At 38.8% G+C, this 24,413-nt stretch overlaps 1 protein-coding gene across 1 annotated transcript in view; it reads left to right on the forward strand.

Moving 5' to 3' along the window:
* Positions 1-24,413, forward strand: part of PGM5 (phosphoglucomutase 5) — a 69,966-nt gene that overhangs the window by 20,178 nt on the left and 25,375 nt on the right. Inside the window, exon 7 of the mRNA XM_052701538.1 lies at positions 21,896-22,011. Within this exon, the coding sequence (XP_052557498.1) occupies positions 21,896-22,011 (116 nt within the window). The remainder of the gene's footprint in view (positions 1-21,895; positions 22,012-24,413) is intronic.

A 24,413-nucleotide genomic window follows, 5' to 3' on the forward strand; every position in this document is an offset into this window, starting at 1 on the left:
TAATGTAGGCAGAGTATAACAGTATAACATTTGACAGGAAACATCTGCTTTAATTTGGTCCAACATCAACAGGATTGTGGTGGTAAGTCTCCAGACTTCAATTCTCTGGTGGTGTGTAACCTTAGATTGGTGTTCTTTCTCTTGTAGTGAATGTGTAGCTGTGTACACTGTTCAACAAACTATTCTTTTTCATATCCTTGTATTCTGGTTTATCTGATTTCTGCTTAACAGAGAAGGAAATGGAATTCAGAGTTGTTAGCTCATTGTCTACAAAATGAGAATCAGAAGAGTGAGCAAAAGTTGTTTATGTAGGAGTTACGAAGTTGAGTGAGTGTGGAAAATAGTAGTCAGCTTGGTACAGGAAAAGAGGATTGTTTAGAGAATTCTCTTATGGCTAGCATTATCTGATACTTTGTTTCTACAGGCAGGTCATTACAACAGTATTGGTATGCTCTAACTAGATTTAGTCTGAGCGGAGCTGATTACCTCACTACTCAGGAGCTTGTGATGTTACACCTGGTAGCCCATCTTTTAATGCAGCTTTGAGACATCAGTGCCTGCTGCCTATCCATTTACTGTTCGGTTGGCAAGAGCCAGGTTTTGAGAGGGCGTGCTGTGGTGGTGTCTCTTCTGACTTGCTTAACAAAGTGTCTTCATGCTGTGAAAGGTAGAGATGTGATGGCTTTGAATGTGCTGTGCTGAGTGCAGAAAGAATGTTATCCCGTCAGTCAGCAAGAAACTTAAATTAACAGGATGAAAATTTGGAGTAGGGTTGTTTTTTTCTGTAGCACAGTAGGAAACTTTGCTTAAGTGACTTTGCCTATTCCTGTAGGACATAAGCCTAACATTATGGGCAAGAAACACAGAGCGAGCATGAAAGATAATAATTCAGAGAAGTGTCTTCGAGTTGTTTTGGCCATTTGCATGGGGAAGGCTGTATTTTTGCTTAATCATTATTACCAATTGAGTTCCCCTTGATTACTGCCCAGAGAAGCGCAACACTACTCCAGAAGACTGGGTTTTTGTTTTTGTCTTTTTTTTTTTCCCAGTTGTGAGAATTAGGAATCAAAGAAAACATCGACTTGTAGAAATTGCCCAACAAGAGAACCTCACTATTCTTGGCTTAAGTTGGTTTGCTTTTGGTTGGTCTCTGACTTATACCTGGAAACACCAGGGAAGCAAATATTACCTCCACAAACAAATAACGAACATCTCTCTTTGGCATTTAAAACACTGTCATAATAGAAACCACAAGGATGTAATGAAGCTTTAATGATGATTTAGTGCTTACTGTGTGTCAATGTCCAACTGTGCCCAAAAATTTAAGATTGATAGGAAGGCAAAGAAAAAAGGTCTGAATGTTCCTCTGAAAGCAGTTCCAAAGCCTTTTACCAACAAGGATAGAGCTGCTGGGAGTTAATGCTTGCTAATGCTTAACTCAAGACTTGGCAGAGGGATAAAGCCCCAAGCAGGCCTGCTTTCCTCCATGAAGCACTGGACCCTCTTTGTATGATTTTTGTTGGGGAATATATTGTCCTGATTAAGTGTTTCTGCTGCTACTTCCTGTCATCTTCTTTCCATAACCCAGTCCCCTGGCACAGCAGGAGGCAGTGAGGGTAGCATATAAGAGACAATTTTAAATAACATCTTCCCTGGAAATCTGTGTTGCATATACATTGTTTACATATTTAAACGTAATTTAAATACAGCAGGAAAATACATTTCCTGCTGTGCTTTCATTATTCTGCTTAGGGTTTAGTTCAGAATTTAATATTCCTCAGGTCAGTTAGTGTAGGTGTGCAACGCAGTGATGCATTGTTAAATCCTGAATCCTCAAAAGCAGGTATGGGAACAGAGGTAACAGGCTACTGAAAAGGAATGTTACTCCATCTCAAGACAACTCCAGATAATTACTTAAATCATTTGCAAATTTAAGGTAGTGATAGTAGCAAATGTAAGTGACAGTAGCACTGCTGCTTATAACAGCTCTGCTGCTAAGTTCAGGACTGACTGGCCAGTACCTAGTGGCACAGTCATTAATTATGTGCCTTCATAAAACAGTGTAAATATGGTTACATGAATTTACATATGGAGCACAACCAACTGAGACATCACAGACTAAACAGATGAAAATATTGTATTCTGTAAGAATTATTTTGAAGGAGTAAGAAGCCCAGGCCTTCAACTTACAGTTCACAAGCCTTAATTAGGCTGAGGTGAGGAATGCCTAAGTGTTGTAGCTTGTCTTAAATCTATTTTGATTCATTTGAAAGGGCAGATGTTAACATTCAGTCAAATTTAGGCTCGAACTGTATTATTGCAACTACTCGTAATACCCAATTATGGCATTTTCTTGACTCTGTTACAACATGGTCACAGTTTGAAGTTTAACTTCAAGATTTTTTTTTTTTTCTGATTGAAGGTTTTCTGCAATACCTAATATAGAAAATTATTCCAATATGTTTGTTATTCAAAGAGTTATTGTGAAATCTCTGTTGATGACCAGCTAGATTTAACTCAGTCAGGTCTGACATTACAATTCACATCTTCTGTATGAAGATCTTGGGTATTTTTTTTATAGACACAAAGGCATTAGACATATTCAGCACTTCTTGAATAATAATATAGATGCAAACTTTCTTAGAATAAAGCAAGGAAGTATAGGATTTGCATCAACTTATATATGCATGAACTATGGCTCCCAAAGAGTTCATTCAAGTAAGATATTTGTAGACCAGGAAATTATTTGTTGCTTTCAAAAGTGACCTCTAATTTGGAGATGATCAATCAGCTCTCCCTAGTCTGATCTTACTTTCAAAGGATTTTGAGCACCAGTAGTTCCATTGGCATCCTTCGTATCTGTGCACCTATGAAAAGTTTTATGTTGATAATTGACTGTTACTCTTTTTTCAAACACCATGTTTGAAAAATGAAGTCTAAGCGATGGATATGAAGTGAAAGAGGTCTACAGTGAAGCAGAAACATAGATTTCAAAGGTAAAGCTTTGAGCTTAATCTTCCAATTGTAAACACAGATAGAAAAAAAGAAGTTTTTTTGGATCAATTAATGAAAGGGACCTTTTATTTTTGTTTAAGAAACATTAGCAACTAAAGAAATATGCAACTCTGATTAGCTATGGAGAATAGCATATCACATTCCAATTGTGTCTTTGTGACTATTTCCTTGAATTTTTAGTTTACAAATACTCTATGGATTTCTTTGTCCCTCTTGTAACTCTGTAAGTGGCTTGTAGCTGCCTGCTTTTCTTCGGTATTCTTAATTCACCTGTTTTAATGACAGAGTGTATGCAAAAAGCTGGGTATGCATGGCCCTTGCCTGGCATGGATGCCCTTTATTGTTGTAAGGGATACTCCAAAATAAAGACTTCCCCAATTTATAAATACAGTTTACAGTCAACTAGGTAAAAGTGTTCACTTCTGTGACTGTGATTTGTTCAAGCTCTGCCAGTTCTGACATAGCTCTTGTTATCTTCTTCAGTCATATAAGTCAGTCTCACTTTCTCTTATCTGTAAGAGGCTTGTTGTGGATTTTTAAGACACCTCTGTCAAATCAACTCCATGTCACGTACAAGCCATTTTTAAACTAAATGAAATAAAACAAGTAGAAGGTCTGTTCTAGAACTCTGTAAAAGACAACTGCATTAAACTTTCATGAATATAATTTAATGTGTTTGGAGTATAATAAAAAGTTGTTTAGCATTGTATGATGGCAAATTTGTTCAGGAAGGGTAACTTTTAAAATGACATTGCAATATTAATAAATGCTAAAAGATAGGTGCTTTATGTACTCATATATTGCGTGTTTCAAAAGCTTTGTGGAGGAAGAAATGTCTTTACAGAACACTGACATCCATTCATTAGCTGTGCCTTAGTTTCATTTGTACAGCATGCTTGTAATTTAGCTGTTATTGTCAATGTATTGTGTATTTCTGAACTTTCTGTAAGAATGAATTGCTTGTTTATGTTTCTCAGTACTTGTATTTCATTCCTTGGGAAGAAAAGGACGCAGGAGTGTCTTACATCAGTAGGAAAACTGAGTTGTACTCTATGGCAGGATGGTCCTGTGGCGTACATCTTTACTTGGCACACAGCTTAGTTTTTGGGCCTGAAAGGGATTCACTGGTCAGTTGTGATCCTGAGGACAACTAAAAAAGGCAGGCTGCAGGGCAGCCCTGCTCCCACTTACAGTCATTGGATTGCCTCCAGTGCATGAGGTGGGCAGGTGTAGGCGCTGTCGCCTGGAGTGAGCAGGTTCATTGGCTGTGCAGCGAGCCGTTCTCAGGACTGAGTGAGGAAAATTGTACTGAAAGCTGTCATCCTTTAAAAGATGAACTGAAAGATGTACAGTGCTTTTTTTCCATCTTGGCTGTGAATTTTACTTCCACATTTTGTCCACCAAGGTTAAAACAGTATTCTATTTTTGGTGTGATGTAAACATATACTGCAGACGTGACTGACTTATTAAGAAGTTTACTTGCAGTCTTAACAAACAAACATACGTCTGGGCTTAACATGCAGCGTGTGAAAACCACCTAAGAAAAATAAACATTTTACCAGTCTTTCTGAGTAAGTCTTGCACTGTGCAATAGACAGATGTTGGGAAACAGAAGGTCAGTAGTTCTCCCAGTGCTGCATCTGTCTTATATCTCAAAACGTATACAAACGTGAATAAGCAACAGGAATGTCTACAAATATCCTGATAAAAAAAATTCCAAAAGCATTTTAATTTAAACATTTGGAGAATTTTTTCAGTAAGACAGTTGAAGAAGACGCTATGACTACTAAAAGAGTGTTTAAAATAAATGCCCCCCTTGTTTTTTTTTTTCCATGGATTTATTTTGGGCTGCAGCCTCCAAAGGCTCCCACATGGATTAACGTGTCTGAACATGTTTCATCTGTGCCAGACAGCACAGCTGGTACCAGCCCAAAACTGACCTCTCCCATCAAAGGACTTCTGTAAATGGATGACCTTCATGGGTAAATTTCCTGCTGATGTCAAAGAAAACCTTTCTGGCACAGAATGTCAAAAACAGAATTCTACTTCTTATGTATGTTTCTTAAGCGTGTTCTGCTAAGTTACTGTTTACAAATAAGAAGACAGGAAATTGTTCTTCACATTCTGGGGGTTTTGAACAAGGTCTGTGTAAGACTGTGACAGAACCAGGGTACGTAGCATGATTTGAAGACATTTGGGAGCCTTGTTAGAACAGATCTTTCAGACTTAGTCGATTGAATTGTCAGTTTAATTTTGTAGGGGCAGAAACATTTTCGTCTGTTTCCTTCTGTGCAGAAATGAAAGGCAACTGAGATATTTCCAAAATCAGAATAGAGTTCTGAAAAGGGTTATGAATATGTGTGTGTGAGAGAGAGAGAGCGCTCGTAGGAGAACCTGATATTAAAGGAGAATGGAATTTTCCTTTCTCAGTATTAATAGTTTTGTAATTTACCACTGAAGCTCTGTGTTTACTGTGAGTATGAGAAACCACTTTTGCTTTCAAATAGTACACTGCAGTCAAAACAGAATGAAGTTATTTAAATCATTTCTACAGCTAGAATATATGAAAAGTACTGAAATATATATTTCATGTTCTGGTAATTGCCAGTATAAGAATATTCCAGGTGTAAAGAATATCCAATATCCAAAATCTAGTATTCTAAGCTAAAAGAAAGATAGAACCAGGTTGCTTCCAGTGGTGTCAGTGACAGGACAGTGAGTGCCGACTGATACACAGCAGGTTCCGTCCAAACATCAAGAGCCTCTCTTTTACTGTGTGGGTGATGGAGCACTGGCTCAGGCTGCCCGGAGATGCTGTGGTCTCCTCCTGGGAGACCTTCAAAAGCTGTGTGAGCATGGTTCTGGGCACCTTGCTTTGTGTGTCCCTGCTTGGGATCCTGTGGCCCCTGCCAACATCAGCTATGCTGTAGTAGATTTGTTTCTATGGCACATTATAGTTTCTTCTTCTGAATTTGCTTTTACTCTATAGATATGACCACTACCTTGAAACTGTAAAAGCACTTTTCTTCTTTGTGAAAACTGTATGGTTAGGCCCTGGAACGGGCTGCCCAGGGAGGTTGTGGATGCCCCGTCCTTGGACGTGTTCAAGGCCAGGTTGGACGGGGTCCTGGGCAACCTGATCTGAATGTGGATGTTTGGTGGCCCTGCTAGGCAGGGGGGTTGGAACTACATGATCCTTGAGGTCCCTTCCAACCCAGGTGATTCTGTGATTCTGTGTGATTCTGTATAGAAAAATTAGTAATTCTAATTCTCTAAAATACACAGAGTACAAGAGATAAAACAATGATAGTGTAAGGAAGTCCAAATCCTGACGAGATCACTAGGAAGCAACCAAAATAGATCTAAGTCTGACCAGTGTGATTGTCTAGGTGATAAAATGAGTAAGTCTGTTATTGGGAGTAGGGCTGCAGATGCCATTTACTTCCATTTTAAGAAGATTTGTAACACCATGTTTTCAATATTTTGTATTCATGTTTTACCCTGAGCCCCAAGAGGAGTGGTGGGAGCACTGGATTTGATAGTATGGAGAAGGGATGTCATTGTCACAACCTCATACAAGCCACCAGTAGCTACACAGAGGCTGTTAAGATGGAACCAAGCACTTCACAGGTTTGTGTGGTGAGAGGACAGGAGGCTGAATAGTTTGGAACAAGGGATTTTAACAGTGCTTGTCTGGAAAACACTGTGAGTAACACTTGTCGTATCTCATAGCTGACCTTGCTTTGGTCATACATTTGGTTTAGAGATCTTATGTGGTGCCTTCCAATTTGACTTTTTTTTTTTTTCCTAGTGCTGCTATGCCCCTATGCTGTGCCCCCTTCCAGCAAGACTAGGACTTGTTGCAGTACTGCGGGAGTATAGTAGCACTACTGCACTCCTGTAGTTAGTGCAATTAACAAAAAGTGATGTGTAGAAATCTTAGTTTTGATTCTTTCATTTTTTTTCCTTCTCTTACAAATCCAAGAGATTATCCAAATAGAGAAGATCCACTATTTTTTTTTTCCTGGTCATTTTCTGAGCTGTCCTGCTGACAACTCTGAGTGAGAGGATGGTTGCAGTATTGCAGCGCTAATGAGGTGAAGAAGAAACTGTGGAACCAGCCAGTGACATACCTAATGCCATTGTTTTATTTATTATTTGGACAAATCAGAATACAGAAACTCCAATTTCAGTTGCTGTCATAACAGTTTGGTGTCATGCTCTGGCTGTTTTCACATCTGTGTTGTGTTTTGGTTGATGAACACAGGCATGCAGTGCCTTTTCAACCAGCTGACCTCACTGTAAAAGAGCTGAAACGGGCTAATAACAGTTGGCCATGTGTATAATCTGAATTAGTGGAAAGTCTTTTCACTGTAGTTGGTTCATAAGGTTTTTGTATTTTTTGTAAAAAATATAGGTCTTGCCCTTAATTAGGGATGACCTTACTGAGACTTCCTTGAGTATGTATCTGTAGAGGCAAGTGAGGCAAACACCAGATCACCCTCTATCTTTTCTCCACTTATGACATCTCTTTTCTGTTAAAATAAATTCTCCCTGACAGTTTCTACTGAATGAGAGAACTTATTTCCTTCTATTTGTCCCACTCTTTATTTTCCACTTCCATCTCTGACTTCATAGATCACTTTTATTGCTGGAAATGTAGGTTTTCTCTGTTGCGGTGCCCATGTGGGGCTCTAGGCTGCAACAGGAAGGTGGGAGGGTGGAAACTTCCAGCACTCTTTGTTCTTTGTTCAAGCTTTGTTTTGTTTCCCTGCCACATGCATGCCCAGTGGCTCCTTCTGACGCTCCTTTCTTTGTTGCTTGATATTCTTGCCAAATCCTAATGGGGCAGAGTATTCATTTGTGCCATTTTGTGCTCTGTTGTGTCTGATATTGAAAGGTAAATCCTCTTCTCCAGGGAAAAGCTTGCTTTATAAAACCAAGTCGTTATTTTATTTGGTTCTGTTCATATACTGAGAAGAGTCTGTGAGAAATTCAGTAACACAGTAGGCTATTATTACAGTATACTGCAGTATAACAGTAACAGTCATTCTTATGGATCTGCAGCACAATCACTGTCTTTACTGGTGGAGCTTAACAGTCAGGGAATGGGACACAGTCTAATATACTCTGCTGTGATATTAAAAACAAACAAATATATAAACATGGGGGTGCTGTTTTTCCTAGAACAGGGCATGGTCTCTCTTTTCCTAAGCCAAAGCAAAATTTGGAGGCTAAAATAAGCTTGTAACCTTTAAAAGTTTTGTAAGAATTTGTTATATATAGATTCATTGAAAATGCCAGGAGTTCCTGATTGCTGTCCATTCCCTTCCTCCTTTATTGACAAAGAGGAGTTAACTATGTACACACATGTGAGTGCTAGTAAAAATAGTAGTGATGAGATAGTAAAGAAAAGATTTTTTTGTGTCTCGGCCCACGAAGGGCATGAATAAGGGGATTACTGCAGTGCATCTGGAGACCATGGCTATGTGCTTAGCAGCTGGTTGGACTTCTCTTTATCAGTGTTCTGTACTATCTGCAACCAAACCCCGGATTCTGTGTGGATCTGGAGTATGTGTGTGAGAATTTCGTCTTGCAGGGACTCTGAGTATTGTGCCGACAGGTTTTATTGTGTGAAAGACATCATTGTGTTAGCTGCTGCCAAAGCACATATCTCATCATGTACTTGTACTTGCATTTGCTAGTTGACTTTACTTTTTGACTTTACCAAAACTTTCACCTTTTGCCTTTTATCACAGCTTTATTTAGATACTGTACATGTCAACAGCTGTTTTTAGTGATTCTAGGTTAGGTCTGGTATGAAGGAGAAAATGAAGTTTTCGTGCAGCAAGAAGTCACAGACTCTGTCCTAAAGATTTTACTTCCTTTGGGAGTTGACTCTTTAAACATTTATGAGAGAGGGTGCAAAATTACATGTTTTGGATTTGAATCTCAAACCGATGACTGAAGCGACGTGAGAATAGCATTTGGTATGGAACGTTGTGTTGAGGACGCCTGTTAGCATCCCACGCACTGAGGAAAACAAACCCTTAATAATAAAGAGTTACACACATTGCATGGAGTGCAGAGCTTTCCAATACATTTCTAACCAAGAGAAACGAGAAAAGCAACATTAGTTACTGTGATACTGTTGGTCAGAAATTCTCAAACTCGGAAGTTTGGATTCCTGGAAATAACACACACTTCAAAGGCAGAGTGATGATGTTTTCGTGTGTGTACGTGTAATACACATACATATGCATATAATATTTTTCCATATATATAGCTTACTGATGTAATATATAAACAGTTTTTACCCTACCATATTTGCCTGTGAGACTAGTAAAAGTTTTCATGTTTTCATCACTGCAGCAATTAATATCACTCAGTTGTGTTTCTGATAAATATGGGCTTTGTTGTTGATGAACCCATACTAGTATTAGGGTTTTTATTGGGGTTTTGGTGTCCAAATAGTGTTTATTACCATTAAACAATATCATGAGGTTGCCAAAATGTTACAGTGGTGGGATTTAAGGATTGCTCCTTTCTGTTTCTTTTGCTTGGTGTTGTGGATCTCAAAGATGGCATATATAGGACTTCAGCATCATGGGATCCTGCTGATCTGTCTGTGCTCTTGTAAGCATTTATTACAAATTGGCATTTATTGCTATCTCCAACTAAAAAAGTTCATCATTATCTTCCTGCTGCTCCAGTATGACTTTTAACTGAAATGTCTTAAACATTACTAATCATTATAGCTTATACAGGTTAAAGGACATCCATAACCACTGTAATTAATGTTCTTTATGGGATTTTTAGAGATTTTTGTTTGTTCCTTCTTTACATTTTCTTCAAGTTTTTCATATTTTCTTTCACTTTTTACAATATGCTTTCCATCTAGGTGGAGTGAGAGTGCAGCCCCATGCTTTGCATATTTTTTGCCTCCAACACCACTACAAATATTGTGATTGTAGGTAGTAAAATATGCCTGTCGACCCTCCTCAGTGCAAGGTGGCATGATTAAGATATCATTACATGTCATTTTTTTCTTTCATAAGTTATCTGATTCCTCAGATGGGCAGACTCACATGCTATGTGTCTCCTGTAGCATGTGTGACCACTTCCTTGCTTTCTATGGGTGGTTTCAGTGTCTTGCAGAATCTGGAAAGTAACTGTAAAATACATATAACAAGTTTCTCCTGATAGGAAGTGAGCTGAGTCATGGATTATCTTTAGGATCCTTTAAACATTGCCCTTTGACTTAGGAGACTGCTGGCATTTTGCACTGAGGTGAATCTGAGCGGGTAGAGACAAGAGGGGACAAATAGAGCTCATTAAATGTTCATTCTGAAGGGCTTTCTTTCACCGTGTGAACCTGAAAAGCTGCCCTCCCTTCCTCAAGCTTTGGAATCTGTCTCAGCTATGACTTTTTTGCTAGTGATTACTGATATCTGGTGAAACTGTTTTAGCTGATGAACCTTGAGTATAAGGTTAAATAAGGTCACACCTAATTGGTACCTCTAGGTAAAGAAAATGGAAGGGACTGCAGGCTTTAGGTCAGAGGAGCGCATGCAGTATCCACTTTCAGCACATACAAACATCTCAATTTTTTTAGTTAAACTAAAGAATTGTTGGGGTGTGTTCACAGCATCCTGTTTTTCTCTACAAATGTACACAGTGAGGAGAAGTGAGGAGCAAGAGGATGAATGCAGCCGTTTTTGTGCATTGGAAGTACTTAAAATAATAAACATTTGAACTTATCTTTATTTACACAGACCTATCCACCTTGGCATCATTTTTTTTCCCTCTTCTTAAGGAGCAGTATTTCTGTCTGCAAGGTGCTGGATTTGTTAGCAGATTGGAAACAGGTCTTGCAGAACAAGTAACTAGTCTTGCTTTTTAAAGGATGCTTGAAACTCAATAAAGGAAAGTAGTTGACCTTTACCTTTTGGCATCAGCCCAACAGAATACTAGAGTACATACTTTACTTTCAAGTTTGCATGAAACCCCAGAGATTTAAAGGGAAACATGAAAAGTTATTATAGTATATGTATTAAAATAATACAGAAGAAATAAAAATTTCATGAAGTACTAGTTTTTCCATTACTTCAGTGTTTTATCTTTTCCCCATTTTATTATGTGCTATCCTCATTACTGCTTGGCTCTGATCCCTTGTATAAAACACTTGTCCTGTAAAGGAGAAATTTAAGTTGTAGTGTGACTGGGTCAGCATTCTCTTAGCACAAGCCTCCCAGGTTTCTTCTGTTCATAAATCTTAGCATGGGTGGTATGCTTGAACAGGGCTGAGAAGGTTTGGAAGGACGAGGAGAAACACAGCTCAGAAAACTGGGTTGCTTTTCCACAGACAGTACTGTAGTTTGAAATCATGTAAGGCCCTGTAAAGTTTCTGGACAGTGCTCCATCTCAGAAAAGCCTGTACCATACTGATGTCACACAACATTTATATAACACAGAGCAGTGCAGATATTCTATCTAGAGTCCCACTGCCTGTGTGTTTGTGCTAGCAAGGCACCGAATCTGTGAAGGAGACCAAAGAACATCGGTGCCACACCGATGGGACCAGTCTGCTTCCTGCATAACAGATAAGCTTCTTCACTGTGAGGCTAGAGATCTCTGAATAGTGCTGTGTGCACAATATGCTTTATTATCAGTTGAGCCTTCAGTGCTGCCTATGGTTGGTGGGGGTTCAGCAAAACTTAAATCACTTTAGTCCTCTCCACTCAGTAAAACTTGGGCTGTGAGTTTTGTGGAGCTGTACCTGAGAAATGCAGATTTGTTTCTGATCTTCTTCCTTGTTTCTTGTCCTGTCAGCACTGCTTTCCCTCATACATAACAGGAAAGGACACCACTACAAATTCTAAGAATAAAATCTTGCTGTTAGCAAACTCAGTCCAGATATAGACATTCAGACTGATAGTCTGGATTTAATTTTAAACACCGCACATTCAATCTGACTTTTAACATTCAGCAGGGGAGAAGGGAAGGGAACGTGCTGGCCATGTAAGGAGTTCAAGATAGGTGAAATTATGAATAGCTTGAAAACGAATTTTTTCAGCTAACTAATTCTTAGTAAAGAGTGACTGAGGATTGCTTCTATCAGTTAAATGTGAATTCACATTTGGCCTGATTCCAGTGCCTGCAGGAACAGTACAAATACTTTTTTTATAGTGAAGTGTTTCTCACTGTGATTAAATTAATTTTTCTTTTGAAAAAGGCAGGCATGATTTTTTTTTCTGTTGACCTGCATTTATTACTGTAGAATTCCACATTTTATAGCAGTTTCAAGTGAAGCAAGCACCACCATGTCAGCATTTATTTGTTCTTATTTTATTCCGATTATACAAATGTCTGGATTTGAGCAATTGTGTCAATTTCTGATTTTTTTATGAACACTTGCTCTGTCAAAGGCTGAGATGTTTTTAAAAGCTGCCAGAGGAGATTTTTGGAGGGTGTCTGGAGACTGCAAAGAATGGTGTGTTTTGTAGACTGAGCTACAGTGATTTTCTGCTGACAGTGCTGTCCTTACCATGATAGCTAAGCTGAGCAAGAGCAGATGTTACAGGTTCATTGGCCAGTTTCCTGCCTGAAGGAGGAATTCTTGAGAAAGTACAGTGAGTGTTTCTTGTTAGAATTTCTTTCATGTTGTAGGTCCTTGAAAAGATGTAAATGTAGGCAGTTTATGTATGTACAAACATTGATTAAACTGAATTAAGCACATAACTGTTCAGAGAGCTTTTGTCTCCTCTGGAATCTCATTGCTAGGACTCTTTGCTGTCATCCATACTTGGCAAGGGAACTTAGAACCAAAGCTGAATTAAAGACCTTGTTAGCTAAGCCAATCTGGCCTCCTTCAGCACAACTCCTTAAAATTGAATTAACTCCTCAGGAAAAGATACTTCAGTTCCTCCTAGTCCCCTGAACCACAAGCTGGGAGTGGTGACAGTCTCACTGTGACAATATATATGTAAACTGGCACTACTGGTAGTTTTAATGCTAGCAGCAATTTCTTACTATGGTTGCTACAACAAAAACCTACTTGCAGCACTTGTGAATGTGAGGTGAAAAGATTGAGCTTTGCATGCTGTCTCCTTATTTCATACCTTGAAGGTGCACTTTCTGTGCCTTGCCATCAGTTAATTCTGCATCAGTCGCATTTCACTCCAGAGCAAATTAGGACTGAAGTACAGTGTCCATAAAAGCTGTCCTTATACATACTGCCCAGAGTGGAAAGGATTATCACTTCAGTTCTGAAGGTAAAGCAATGAGCTGCGCTGGCCATTTGCTTTGACCTTTCTCTCCCTGAACAGCGGGGAAAAAGCAGAGGCTTTCTACAGCACTTTTGTAGAATTCTGAGGTAGAGCTGTGTGAAATAGAGCTGACCTGTGTGAAAATGCATTTAGCTTCAGCAGTGCATAGTTAAACAAGAGTGAACTTTTACCACCTGTGATTACATCACAGAATAGCCTGTTGGCTTTGGGGCATAAACTGGGGCTATACTGTTGTTTTCTGAAGGGTATTGTGCTTCAAAACTGCTGTATTTTTGCCTTTGTTTTGTTTGTTTGCGCAAGGGCCTTGTAATAATGCCTTAGGTGTTACAAAATGTCTGTGCAAGAAGATGGTGTTGTCACTGGAAATATTAAACTGTAAGTTCATACCATGGCCTATAGGTGGCAATAAGGAATGTAAATGTAAAAAGGGCCCAACTGTGCACTTCAGAGTCTGAGTTTCCTGATGAGTGTTTCTTAACTCTTCTTTAGGTGTTGCAAGTCTTCTGAAGTCTACTTATACAGAGGTCAGTAAAATCCAGTGAGCTGGAGTGATCCAAAGGGAGACACTAAATTTTTAATTTGTTTGGTTTTAGGAATTTAAAGCCAAAGGGCTGACTTTCCATGCAGTAGTTCATGTCTATGGAGTATAGTGGTAATTGTGCTGAAAATGAATGTGTTCTGCGTAGCTCAAACAAATTTCTGGTGTGTGTGGTTGCTGTGTTACAAGGCATGGGAATGGTAGGTAGTGTTTATATGACTTGGTCTTTCTGCTGGGGTAATTTTTAGTTTGTGCTGTTGAAAGCATTTAAACAGGGAAAGGCCATTGTGAGTCTAAGAGGCAGGAGAGAATATTGGAACAGTGAGCTGGCACTGTGCTTGGTGTTGAATGAATTCCATGAAGCTCTATTGATAGAAAGGGAATTCAAATTGTCCCAAATTACATTTAATAAGGATCTGATTTCTGCACTTATTAGCAATCTGTAACCATCTTCAGAACTATTGTCAGGCAAGAAAATCCACCTGAAACTGCCTATTTTCATGCAGAAGCAATTTCAGACACCAGAGCTTAGTTCAGTGTACTTTTAGTCCACTTACAGAAGCATTTTACAGCTAAAACTTAGTGGGGGTGGGGAGACCCTTTGTAGCTAAGGCATTCCACATGCTTTTTATTTGTCGTTTTCTGTTATTGTAGTCCTCTGCGAGAAAGAAAATAGCTCTCCGTATCTTTTTTTTTCTTTTTTTTTTTTCTGCCTTGTTCTCCTGATAACCCCTCTGCCAACCCTCATATCGTAGTGGGATGTCCTGGTTATCTGTGTTACGTTCAAGCACTTAGCATTCCTTTGCTTTTTACTTAATAAATTAAAGAGTGTGAGAGGGTAACACTGTAATACTTGACCATAAAAGGGGGGGTGGCTGTTGTTTTAGCTCTGCTCCTTGCACAATATGCAGTTGAAGCCTTTTATGGGAAGGTGGTGCAGACAGAATGAAAACATCCAGAAGCAGAACATCTATTTTGTATTATAGCTGGTGCCAGTGCTGTGGTGCTGTCATTGCTACTGCTGCGAATTTCTCACAGACTGCTAGGAGTTTCACCATTATAAAGAAAAGTGGGTGACTTACTGATCGGATCGAAGAAGGTTAACTCCTGCACCTTGAGAAATCATGAGAATAGGAGAGAAGTCACCAAAGGTGGCCAATTATTAAACTTCTAGAGATGAGAAATGAAGTTGCAGGGAGACTTCCAGCATTACTGTGTTGAGAATACAGAATAAGTGGAAACGTCATGCGCTGAGAATGGAGCGGGGACCTTGTTGTGGATAAAGCAATGAGTCCATATTTTCAAGGAAGATAAAAAAAAAATCTCAACTCAAGATAAAAAAAATTCTCAACTATTATGAATTATGATTTTTGGAGAGAAAATGAAGTGATTAATGCAGACATTGGATGGAGAAGAAAATACGGTGATGTGATAGGCATTCAGTTTTATATGTCATCTCAGTACTCCAAAAGAATCAAATTGTGGGTCTGATTGCAAGTGCACTTAAGTTCATTTTAACAAAGGCTGTACAATACAGTGTGAGAAGAGAAGCAGAATTTGTAATTGAAGGAAAGAAAAACTGATGTAGGAAAGCATAAGCCAGTTATTTTGATCTCAGGATTGAAAAATATTACAGACACTTCATAAAATATCAAAAACTGCATTTTTTGCCAGGGCTAGACCATACCAAGACTGTTATTTTCAGCTAGAGAAATTATTTTATTGATAAACCAGGTACAGATCCTTACCTCAAATACTTTACAAAGAAAGACTACATAATTTGGAAGAAAAATTGATTTTCTTAGTCAAATGATAGACTTTAAAATAATGTATGCCTTAGGCCTTAAATTGAATCGGGTTTTTAATTAGCTGGAGATTATATAACATGGTCTACTTCAGTCGTTAAAGGTGAGGTTTAGACCCAATGTGAAACCTTTTTCTTTTATAGCCAGTACCTCTGAAAGAAGCAGTTACAGTGATATTCTGAGGAGCTGCACTGCTACATACTTTCCTACAGTGACCCGTACTTCTGTCTCTCAGATTCCTTTGATTTCTGTTGACTTAGTGCTCAGAGTGCTTGTCCTCCTGCAGAATCGGACTCTTTGCTGCCTAAGGTTAAGCACCTTGTCTACCTCAGCACCTGCTATACGGAGAGGAGTGGGGTGGAAAAAAATGTGTCCATGAAGTACCAGCCTGCATTTTGAGATCTGCTCGCTCAGGTGTCCGTGAGCATGTTTCATGTATGTAGTTGACGCCTGCAGGTGGTGGAAGATAAGAGGAAGACACTCAGTAGCCACTTCTTGCATGTTTTTTTCAATGTCCCTCTCTTTTTTTCCCACTAAGACTCCAGTGAGTGCAGTGCTGCAGTTTACCCAAGCCAGCATTTCACCTGCAGTGCAAAACTCTAGCCAGTCATTTGCTGTTCACAAGACCTGTGAAAGAAAGCCCTTCCCCTTCTTGTTGTGACCTTTATCTTTTCAGTGAATGGGTGTCATAATTCTGGCACAGCAGTTTTGTTTGATTGACTGATCTATTCCCAGAATTTATAAAAGTTTCACTGAACACAAGAAAGTCAGCTTGCCCCAGACCATTTGTTATATCTCAATGACAGGTATTCATCAGGTCCTTTTGTGGCAATGTAATTAACAGGCTGGAGCAAACCTCCTTTGGCTTTTGTGAACATAATGATTATTCCACTGCAATCAATGGTATCTTTTTATTACAAAACTGCAGTGACTTACAGATGTACAGAGACTGATAGATATTGTTGAAGACCACTTCAATTATTAGTCCACTTGTGAAAAATAATCTGTTGTCTACTGTGGATGGAAAACTGGAAGAATAGTTTCGTAAGGATATTCCTTTTAACCCTTTTAACTATATATGTTTTTCAATGGGAAGTTACTTTTTCACACAGTTTAAGCAGGATAATGTTTTCCTTGACAAAACAGAATCCAGAGTCCTGTACCCTGCATTTTCCTAATTAGGTGATCTGCACATGGCTGTCAACTGTGTCAGTTTGTAAGGTAAGTTGTGCAGTGGTCTGCTTCAGAACAGGTAGATTTTCCACATCAGTCTCTTAAAGCTTTCAGAAACAGTTTCAGAATTAACTGTTCTTTTTTTTTTTTTTTTTTAGACAGGGAATTTTTAAAAGTCCTGATCGTCATTGTGAATCTTGTCATTATTTTCATTTTTAACTCTATTATGAGCTTTCCAGCTCACGCTTTGGTGAGCCTTGCTGCAGAGCCTAAGTAAGAATCAACTTAACAGTTCTACTTAACAATGCTATTTTCTGGTGTTGCTTTTTATAGTTGCACTGTGTGTGTTCTATTGCTTTAATAAAAAGTGGACGACAAGTATAGATAGTGAGCGACTAGCTCTTCAGAATAAAAGTGAGAGTAGAAGGGTAAATGTAACTACGTAACCATACAGTAATTTTAACTCACTTTATTATCTCCCCATGTAAGAACAGCTGCTGCTGCCTTTTTTTTTTTTTTTTTCTTTTAATTCACAAAACATAGTTTTAAATAGTATGTATAACTACTCTTTGAAGTTTTTTTCCTTTACTTTTCTACATACTGGGAAATGAATGCCCTTAGCTCTGCTGTGGACAGAATGATTGAAATGAATGCCCTGCAGTTTAGGCCTGAGTGTAAATACCTTGTGTCCTGTCTAGCAAGAGCTACTCAGTGCAGCAGAAGGCACAAGAAACTCTACCATGTATTCTCATTGACGTAGTGAGCGCTTACGCTGAGAGAAAGCAAACAGGAATTCTGTTTGAAGTTAATCCCATTAATGTCTGAGGTGATAAGAGCCAGAATGCCCATGGATTGCTGTATTCCTTCTGCATTGTTCATACTCACAGAACATATAAACACAGGTATACTGAGTGCGTGGTTAGACATAAATAGAACGCCTCTGCTCAAACAGTCCAGGAAAATGGACCTACTCACATGGCATATTTTCTGCCAGTCTTCTTGAGTTGCTCTGGAAATATATTCTTACCAGACCTTTTGACAACTCACGCCTACACCCAGAGAACTCAGAGGATTAGGTATTGTCCCTAAAGGAGCACTGCTGCATCAGTACCTTGACAATGAGACATGGTACATATAAGGACATAAAAAATTCCCTCAGATGAGGTAGGCAATGTGTCCACAGCCTCTTCTAGTTAAAATCTCTTTATGGGACCAGTTCCAAAACTCACTTTCTGAGAGAAATGATATCCTACATGACCAAGAGATCTCGTATAGACAAAAAAACCCCCTTCACTGTAACTCCTTGACTTTCCATTTCTAAGTCCCCAGAATTTAGGGGTCACAGAACTCAGTTTCCCACTTTTAACATGGAGAAATTAAAGAGAAAATTAAATAACTGTGTATATGCAAGCTTGTTTGAGCTATCCTGAAGTTGCATTGCTAAAAGCAGCATTGATTGTAATGGATCTGTGTTCCAGAACAAGAACATACAGCATGACTTGTCAGCAGTTGTTGTTGCAGAATTAAACATTCCAGAAGCCCTCACTATAGTCTTTTCTTTGCTTAGTAGAATGTGAAATTTACACTCACCCTTGTGCCTCCACCTTTGATTTGTGCTTACCATGCATGTCTTTGAAGATGTAGTAATTTCCCAGCTCCTTCCTCTCAGAGTGTTTTCCTGTAGCTTGCATTGCTGTTTGTTTGAGCTGAGGTAGCACATTTTTGCTCTTTTTCTGCAGCCTTAAGAATTTTGGGAACCCTCATTTGCCATGTTTATAGGCTGCATGGTAAAGGCACATGTGTGTGCTGGGACTTCCACTGGTGATTCTCTGTTTCAGCAAAATGCTAGGAAGAAAGAGGATGCTTATTTTTCAGTGTGCTACAGGAAAATAGCTCTCATCTTTATTGTCTAATGATGTCATATTTAATGTAGGAATCTGAAGTATTATGTGCAGATATGAAGCAACTACAGTGTCTCTAAAAGCATCTGTGGAACGCTAGGATGGGTTTACATGTTTCTGAGATTCAGCTAAATGCAGAAGACTTTGTTGAATTGATCCATGAATTGGAACTATGCCTTTGTTTACCAGAATTTATTCTGTGATGCCAGTAGTTGTTACTAGCAGACAGTGATTCTTTAAAACTGTTGTATTTAAAGTGTACATTCTCCTCAGATTACTGAAACTGTAGGCACAGATTTGGGCAAGACAGGGATAAACCTGTTGGCTAAGGGGCTTGTGGAAGAGCCGTATGTTTTCTAATTAGCGTGCTGCTTGGATGAAATGATAAGCTAGGCCTGTTAGATATGATAATGTTTGAATGTCACTTCACAACGTCAGTTTATTGCCTTTCTGTAGTTTTGTGATGAAGAAAAATTGTTGTGTGGTTTGCATTACTCAACTGGGATAGAACCCTTTTGTTTTCACAGCCTTGAAAACAGAATTACTCCTTGCTCAAAGAAGGGACAGTTCAAAGGGGGAAAGCAGGCATAGAGGGGAAAGTGAACCTTCTCTGGGCACAACAGAGAAGAAGTTGTTTTTGCTCAGGATATGATGTACTGTCAAGTCTCTTATTTACTCGAACTTGGCCCTTCTTGCATAATATGATGTAACTTTTTCTTCAGTGCTGCTGATATGTAGTTGTTAAATTTGACCTGAATTTGCTGCTTCTACTAATTTACTCTATTAAGATTCAAGAACAAAAACAAAAGAATTGCAAGAAATGATCTTGTATTTCAGTGTAAGCTTTATGTGTTTATATGTATATTATGTTCGTTTGCTTGAAAGGCTTAGTCTAAAATAAACCCAGTACCAAAAGGATCATCATGTGTATTTTCAGAGCTGGCCAAATAGCCAGAAAACTTTGAACAAGCTTAACAAAATCCTGAAAGCTTTTTGTACTGGTCAAAGGAGGTCCACCTGAGTCTATTCGTTCCCAAAGTAGAGAAATTCAGAAAAGTGAAAGGGAAGGGATTTCCTTCTTCTAAAACCAGGATATTGGAACATTTCTGCAAACAGAGATATTTGTGGTGCATTGTTAGGCTACCTCAAGAGAACTGTGTTTGCTCTTCCAGCGTGCTAACCATTGCTTTCTTTTGTATTGTTTTCTACTTTTTGGCAGGATGGTCCCATTCCCAGCCTGCACTTACTACTACATACAGATTAAAATGCTTTTATGTTTTTGCTTTTTTGCAGAGCCAACTATAAACCTATTAAGCTCTGCATTGTATGACTTCTGTTATGCAGAGGTATCTAAGGCCCAAAAATACAGCTGTTGCTGTATGAACACACAAAGGTATACACTTGCCTCTACCTCACATTACAGACATGGAACACAAGTTTAAGATTAAACACATGCATTTTTTTTTTCTCTAGGTAATTCTTTCTAACTCTTTCCAAATAAGTATCAGCAATTCTTATTTGATTTCATTTATAAAATACCCTTTTTAGATATAACGTACAATGCAACAATGAACACCTAGGCTGAATAGGAGACTTAGATAGCAACGGATCTTTATTACATGGAAAGAAAAAAAAAGAGGATTTGCAGACGGCTCTGATTAACTAAAGATTTTGCAGATAATTCTGGAAGACTGAACTTTCACTCAGGTTTCAAAAGGGTCAGTATTTGCACATTTGGAAGGGTCATCCTGTCTACCTCAGTATGCACCTGCTTTAAGAAAGAGCAGCAGCCTGGCTGAAAAAAGGTCTCTCTGTTGATCAGAGAGGTGACTGCTTTAGCCTTGACTCATGAGTTCTAGGTGGATTGTGTTAAGCAGGTTGAATTCCACCTGGTCTACTTTGGGCTTGACTGTAGTTAAAATTAAGTATGAGGACTCTGAAAGTAATGTCTCCTGTATTATTATTACGTTGGGCCATGATGTCAGAGGTGGATATTGGTGCTATGACAGTAGAGATTGAAACTTCCCACCAGTATTCTGTTACATACATGCTGTGTGACAGGTGGCAGCATTGGGGCGGTTTGATGAGATGATGTCTGACATGGAAGTGCGTATGAAGCAGAGGTGTGGAAATTGTATTCCTCTATGTGGAAAAAATTGCACCCACTGACATTCGTCAATGCTTGTTGGATACTTCTGGAGATCAAACAAAGAATGTGAGCACAGTGAGATGGTGGGTGGTGTGCTTCAGCAAAGGTAACACTGGCAGTGAGGCAGATTTTTACAAGTGTGCCATGCAGGATGTTGTTCATTGCTGGTGAAAATGCATAGCTAATGGTGGTGGCTGTGTTGAGAAACAGCGTTTTGTGGCTGGAAATTTACTCTGTGAAATAGTGTTCTTGTGCTCTTTGTGTCTGTTGTAGTTTCCGTGAGAATAAATAGCAGGCACTACTTTAGGAGCAACCTATGTAAGTCATCGTAGTTATTTTTCTGTGAGAGGTCCTTTGTCAATCAGATTGACTATTCCTCACGTCTCATTTTTCGTATTACAAAGCAGTTGAAAATGCAGTGAGAACAAGAATCAAGAGGAATGGTAATACTCAGTCTGTGTAAATCCTTAGCTTTGTAGAGGGCTCCTTAAAGCCCTCTAAAGGACTGCAAACCCAGCTTATCACAGAATCACATAAATGCTTTTTTAGAGTAGATGTTGTGCTTTGAAAACTCACCTGTAATGGCTTGGCTTTGAACGCATGAACACAAGTGTCTTCCTAGCGTGTAGTTGTTGGCCTCTTGTGTTTTGTAAAGGAAAGTACTTCAACATAGTGATCAAACTTTAAGGAAAGCATTAATACAACAAAACTCTACATGTAACTCATGTTCCGGCTCATTAACAAGAGAAATGTACTGGTAAAGCCAATTTAGCTGAGCTTCCTACCTCTTGTAAAGTACTGCAGTGTATAAACTTATCTAGGTTCTTGCTGACATCAAGTGTTGAGGGATCGGTTTTGAGTGGTGCTGTTCATCTGTTTTGTTTTGTTTTGTTTTATAGCTCAGCTGTTTGGAGATACAGCAAAACCTAGAATAGTTCTTGACTGACCTCAAGCTATGTGTCAAAAAAAAAAAAAGCACTTTCTGAAATGTGTGGTGTTTTATTGTTCTATTGTGCCTTCTGCAGAGTGGCAAAAGTAATGAAGGTTCCTGTGTATGAAACACCAACAGGATGGAGATATTTTTCCAATCTCATGGATTCTGGACGTTGCTCACTCTGTGGGGAGGAAAGCTTTGGCACTGGTAAGCAGTACGCAATCAGACATTTCTGGAGACTTTTAATGACATTAATTTTCCTAGGTACATCAAGTCAAAGCCAAAAAATAATAATAATAAAAAATTCAGCAAATTATCTTGTGCTTGAATAAAGGACTGTCAGCTTTTCATATTTTAGGAGTCTGGTAGTAGTTGCCATGTGAAAGATGGCGATCTTCTTGCTGTTCTACAGCCTTCAAAGGCATCTGCCACCATATTCTGACTTGAATGTTATGTGGAAGGATGTCTCCAGTTCCACTGTAATAGTATTTTTTATGGACCGCAATGGCATTTTGAGGGATTTTGCCTGTATTTGCAAACTATTGTTTTGCAGACTATTGTTTTTCCCAACATGAATCAGTGTACAAAGTGAGGATTGTTATGTCTAATCAAACCTGTTATGTGCATCCCTTTTTTAGAACATTACGAACACTGGAAAGCCAGACAGTGATAAAGTCATCACTAGAATAAATTCAGCTGAATATCAACACCTGTTCTCCCCTAAGTATTTCTCCCTTATCTGTTGCAAGAACCAAACAACAGAATGCAGAAAGATAAATCTGAGCTGCCCTCATTCAGAGCAAACCGGTAGCTTATGCTCTACAAAACTGAACAAATTTGATATTGTAGAATGAGAAAAACTGAACGCATTTTACAGTGCTTCTTTTTTTCTTTCCTGGATTCTGGAACATAATTTATTTATTCTTTATGCTTTTTATTACTGTGGTTGTGATATGGGCATTTTTAAATAATTGCATATCAGAATAACTTAACATATTGCACGGTTAACAATACATTGCATATTTTGATGCAAATTCCATGAAGTTTGATTTTGTGTGTGTGTGTAATTCCTTGACTGCAGCTTTTCATAGAAAATTATTTATTGTGCAGTGAAATCTGATTAGAAATTTCTTATTGCTTTGATTTAGTTAACTCTGGAACTAAGTTACCATTAGCTCAATTAGGCCAGAATGCTGCTTGTTTAAAAATGAGGATATCTTTAAGCCATACACATACCACTTTAATATAGCCGCTCATTAAATCCAAGAATACATTACTTTTCTTTGGATGTCTGTAATAATGAGTAAAGAATGTGTGTTTTGCTTTCTGTTCTGATTGTGAAACACTGTCCCACTACTAACACCCTGGTTGCCTTGGCTTCACTGCGGTGTCTGCCACAGTATGGTACTGCCTTGGATAGGTTTTTTTCTAAGGGTTTTCTGCAAGGTCATAGAATGACAGTTTTAGCTTGGGAAGGGGGACATTTTCAGAAGATCTTGTACCTTTCAGAACATACTGTCATTTGTGCCTAACATGCGTTAGGCTGCATCTCTGTTTGTGAGAGGTCTGAACCAGAGGGGAGGTTTTTGATGCTTTTTCACTACATCGGTTCTTCACTTCTCTCTGGATATTAAAGTTTCTCTTGTGGTTATTTCCATGAAAGTTAGCCCTTGAGACATCAGCATATGTTATTAACACCTAAATTATTTGATAATGAGCAACCCTGTTTTCACTGTCACGCTGTAGGAAGGGGAAAATGTGATTTGTGATTGGATTTAGCCTGTGAGAGTTTGATGGTGAGCTCCCACAGACTGAACTACATCTGGATGCTCTAGCCTACTGAGTGTAGTGTGTCCTACTGCATGAAAAAGACCAAATAACAAATTTCCCTGGCACCTTGAAAAGATATGACCTGTATCCATGTGCATGCTCAGGTCTTCCTCAGTATCAGCTATACTGATCTGCAGATCAGCCATATCAAGAGATCAAGCGAAAAGGTTTCTGAGCTTGGCCTTCTGAAACACTGAAGATGTTGTGATTTGTGTTGACCTTATTTCTTTATTAACCAAAGTAGCAGATGCTTGTTGGAGTGGAGGAAGATGGACTATTAGAGATAAAGGAAGAGCCTGTGGAGTTTGCCTGTTCCTGAAAGTAGGCAACTGTAACTCCTCTCTCCACCTGCCCTAAACTTTTTCCCATTACTTCCATCTGACTGTAAAGTCCTAAACTAATAGTATTTTGTACTGTAGCCTCTATTCTGATCGTGTAGCTCTCATCTCCTGACTTCATACCCATCTCTGCATTCCTAGCACCCTCTGTATTCCTGTTTTAATCTGATTCTCCTATCCCGTTATTAATTCTTCATATTTCCAGTAAATTCTGTCTCTTGTGAGTTGTAATGGTGCTTGAGCAACATGTTCATGGACAATGTGGAGAGCTGTTCTTACAGGAACACAGGACATGTGCATCTTAGTCCACTCTGATCAGCTTCCTAGTACCTAGAGAATTTCATTGGCAGTTCAGAAAGCCACTTGGCCTCTCATTTTTGACAGTGCCATCTGAACAGTAGTATAAACTGTTGAGATTCCAGCCTATTGGCATGCAGACCA

This window comes from Tympanuchus pallidicinctus, unplaced genomic scaffold (assembly GCF_026119805.1).
Source record: "Tympanuchus pallidicinctus isolate F22 unplaced genomic scaffold, pur_lepc_1.0 scaffold4, whole genome shotgun sequence".
Taxonomy (NCBI): domain Eukaryota; kingdom Metazoa; phylum Chordata; class Aves; order Galliformes; family Phasianidae; genus Tympanuchus; species Tympanuchus pallidicinctus.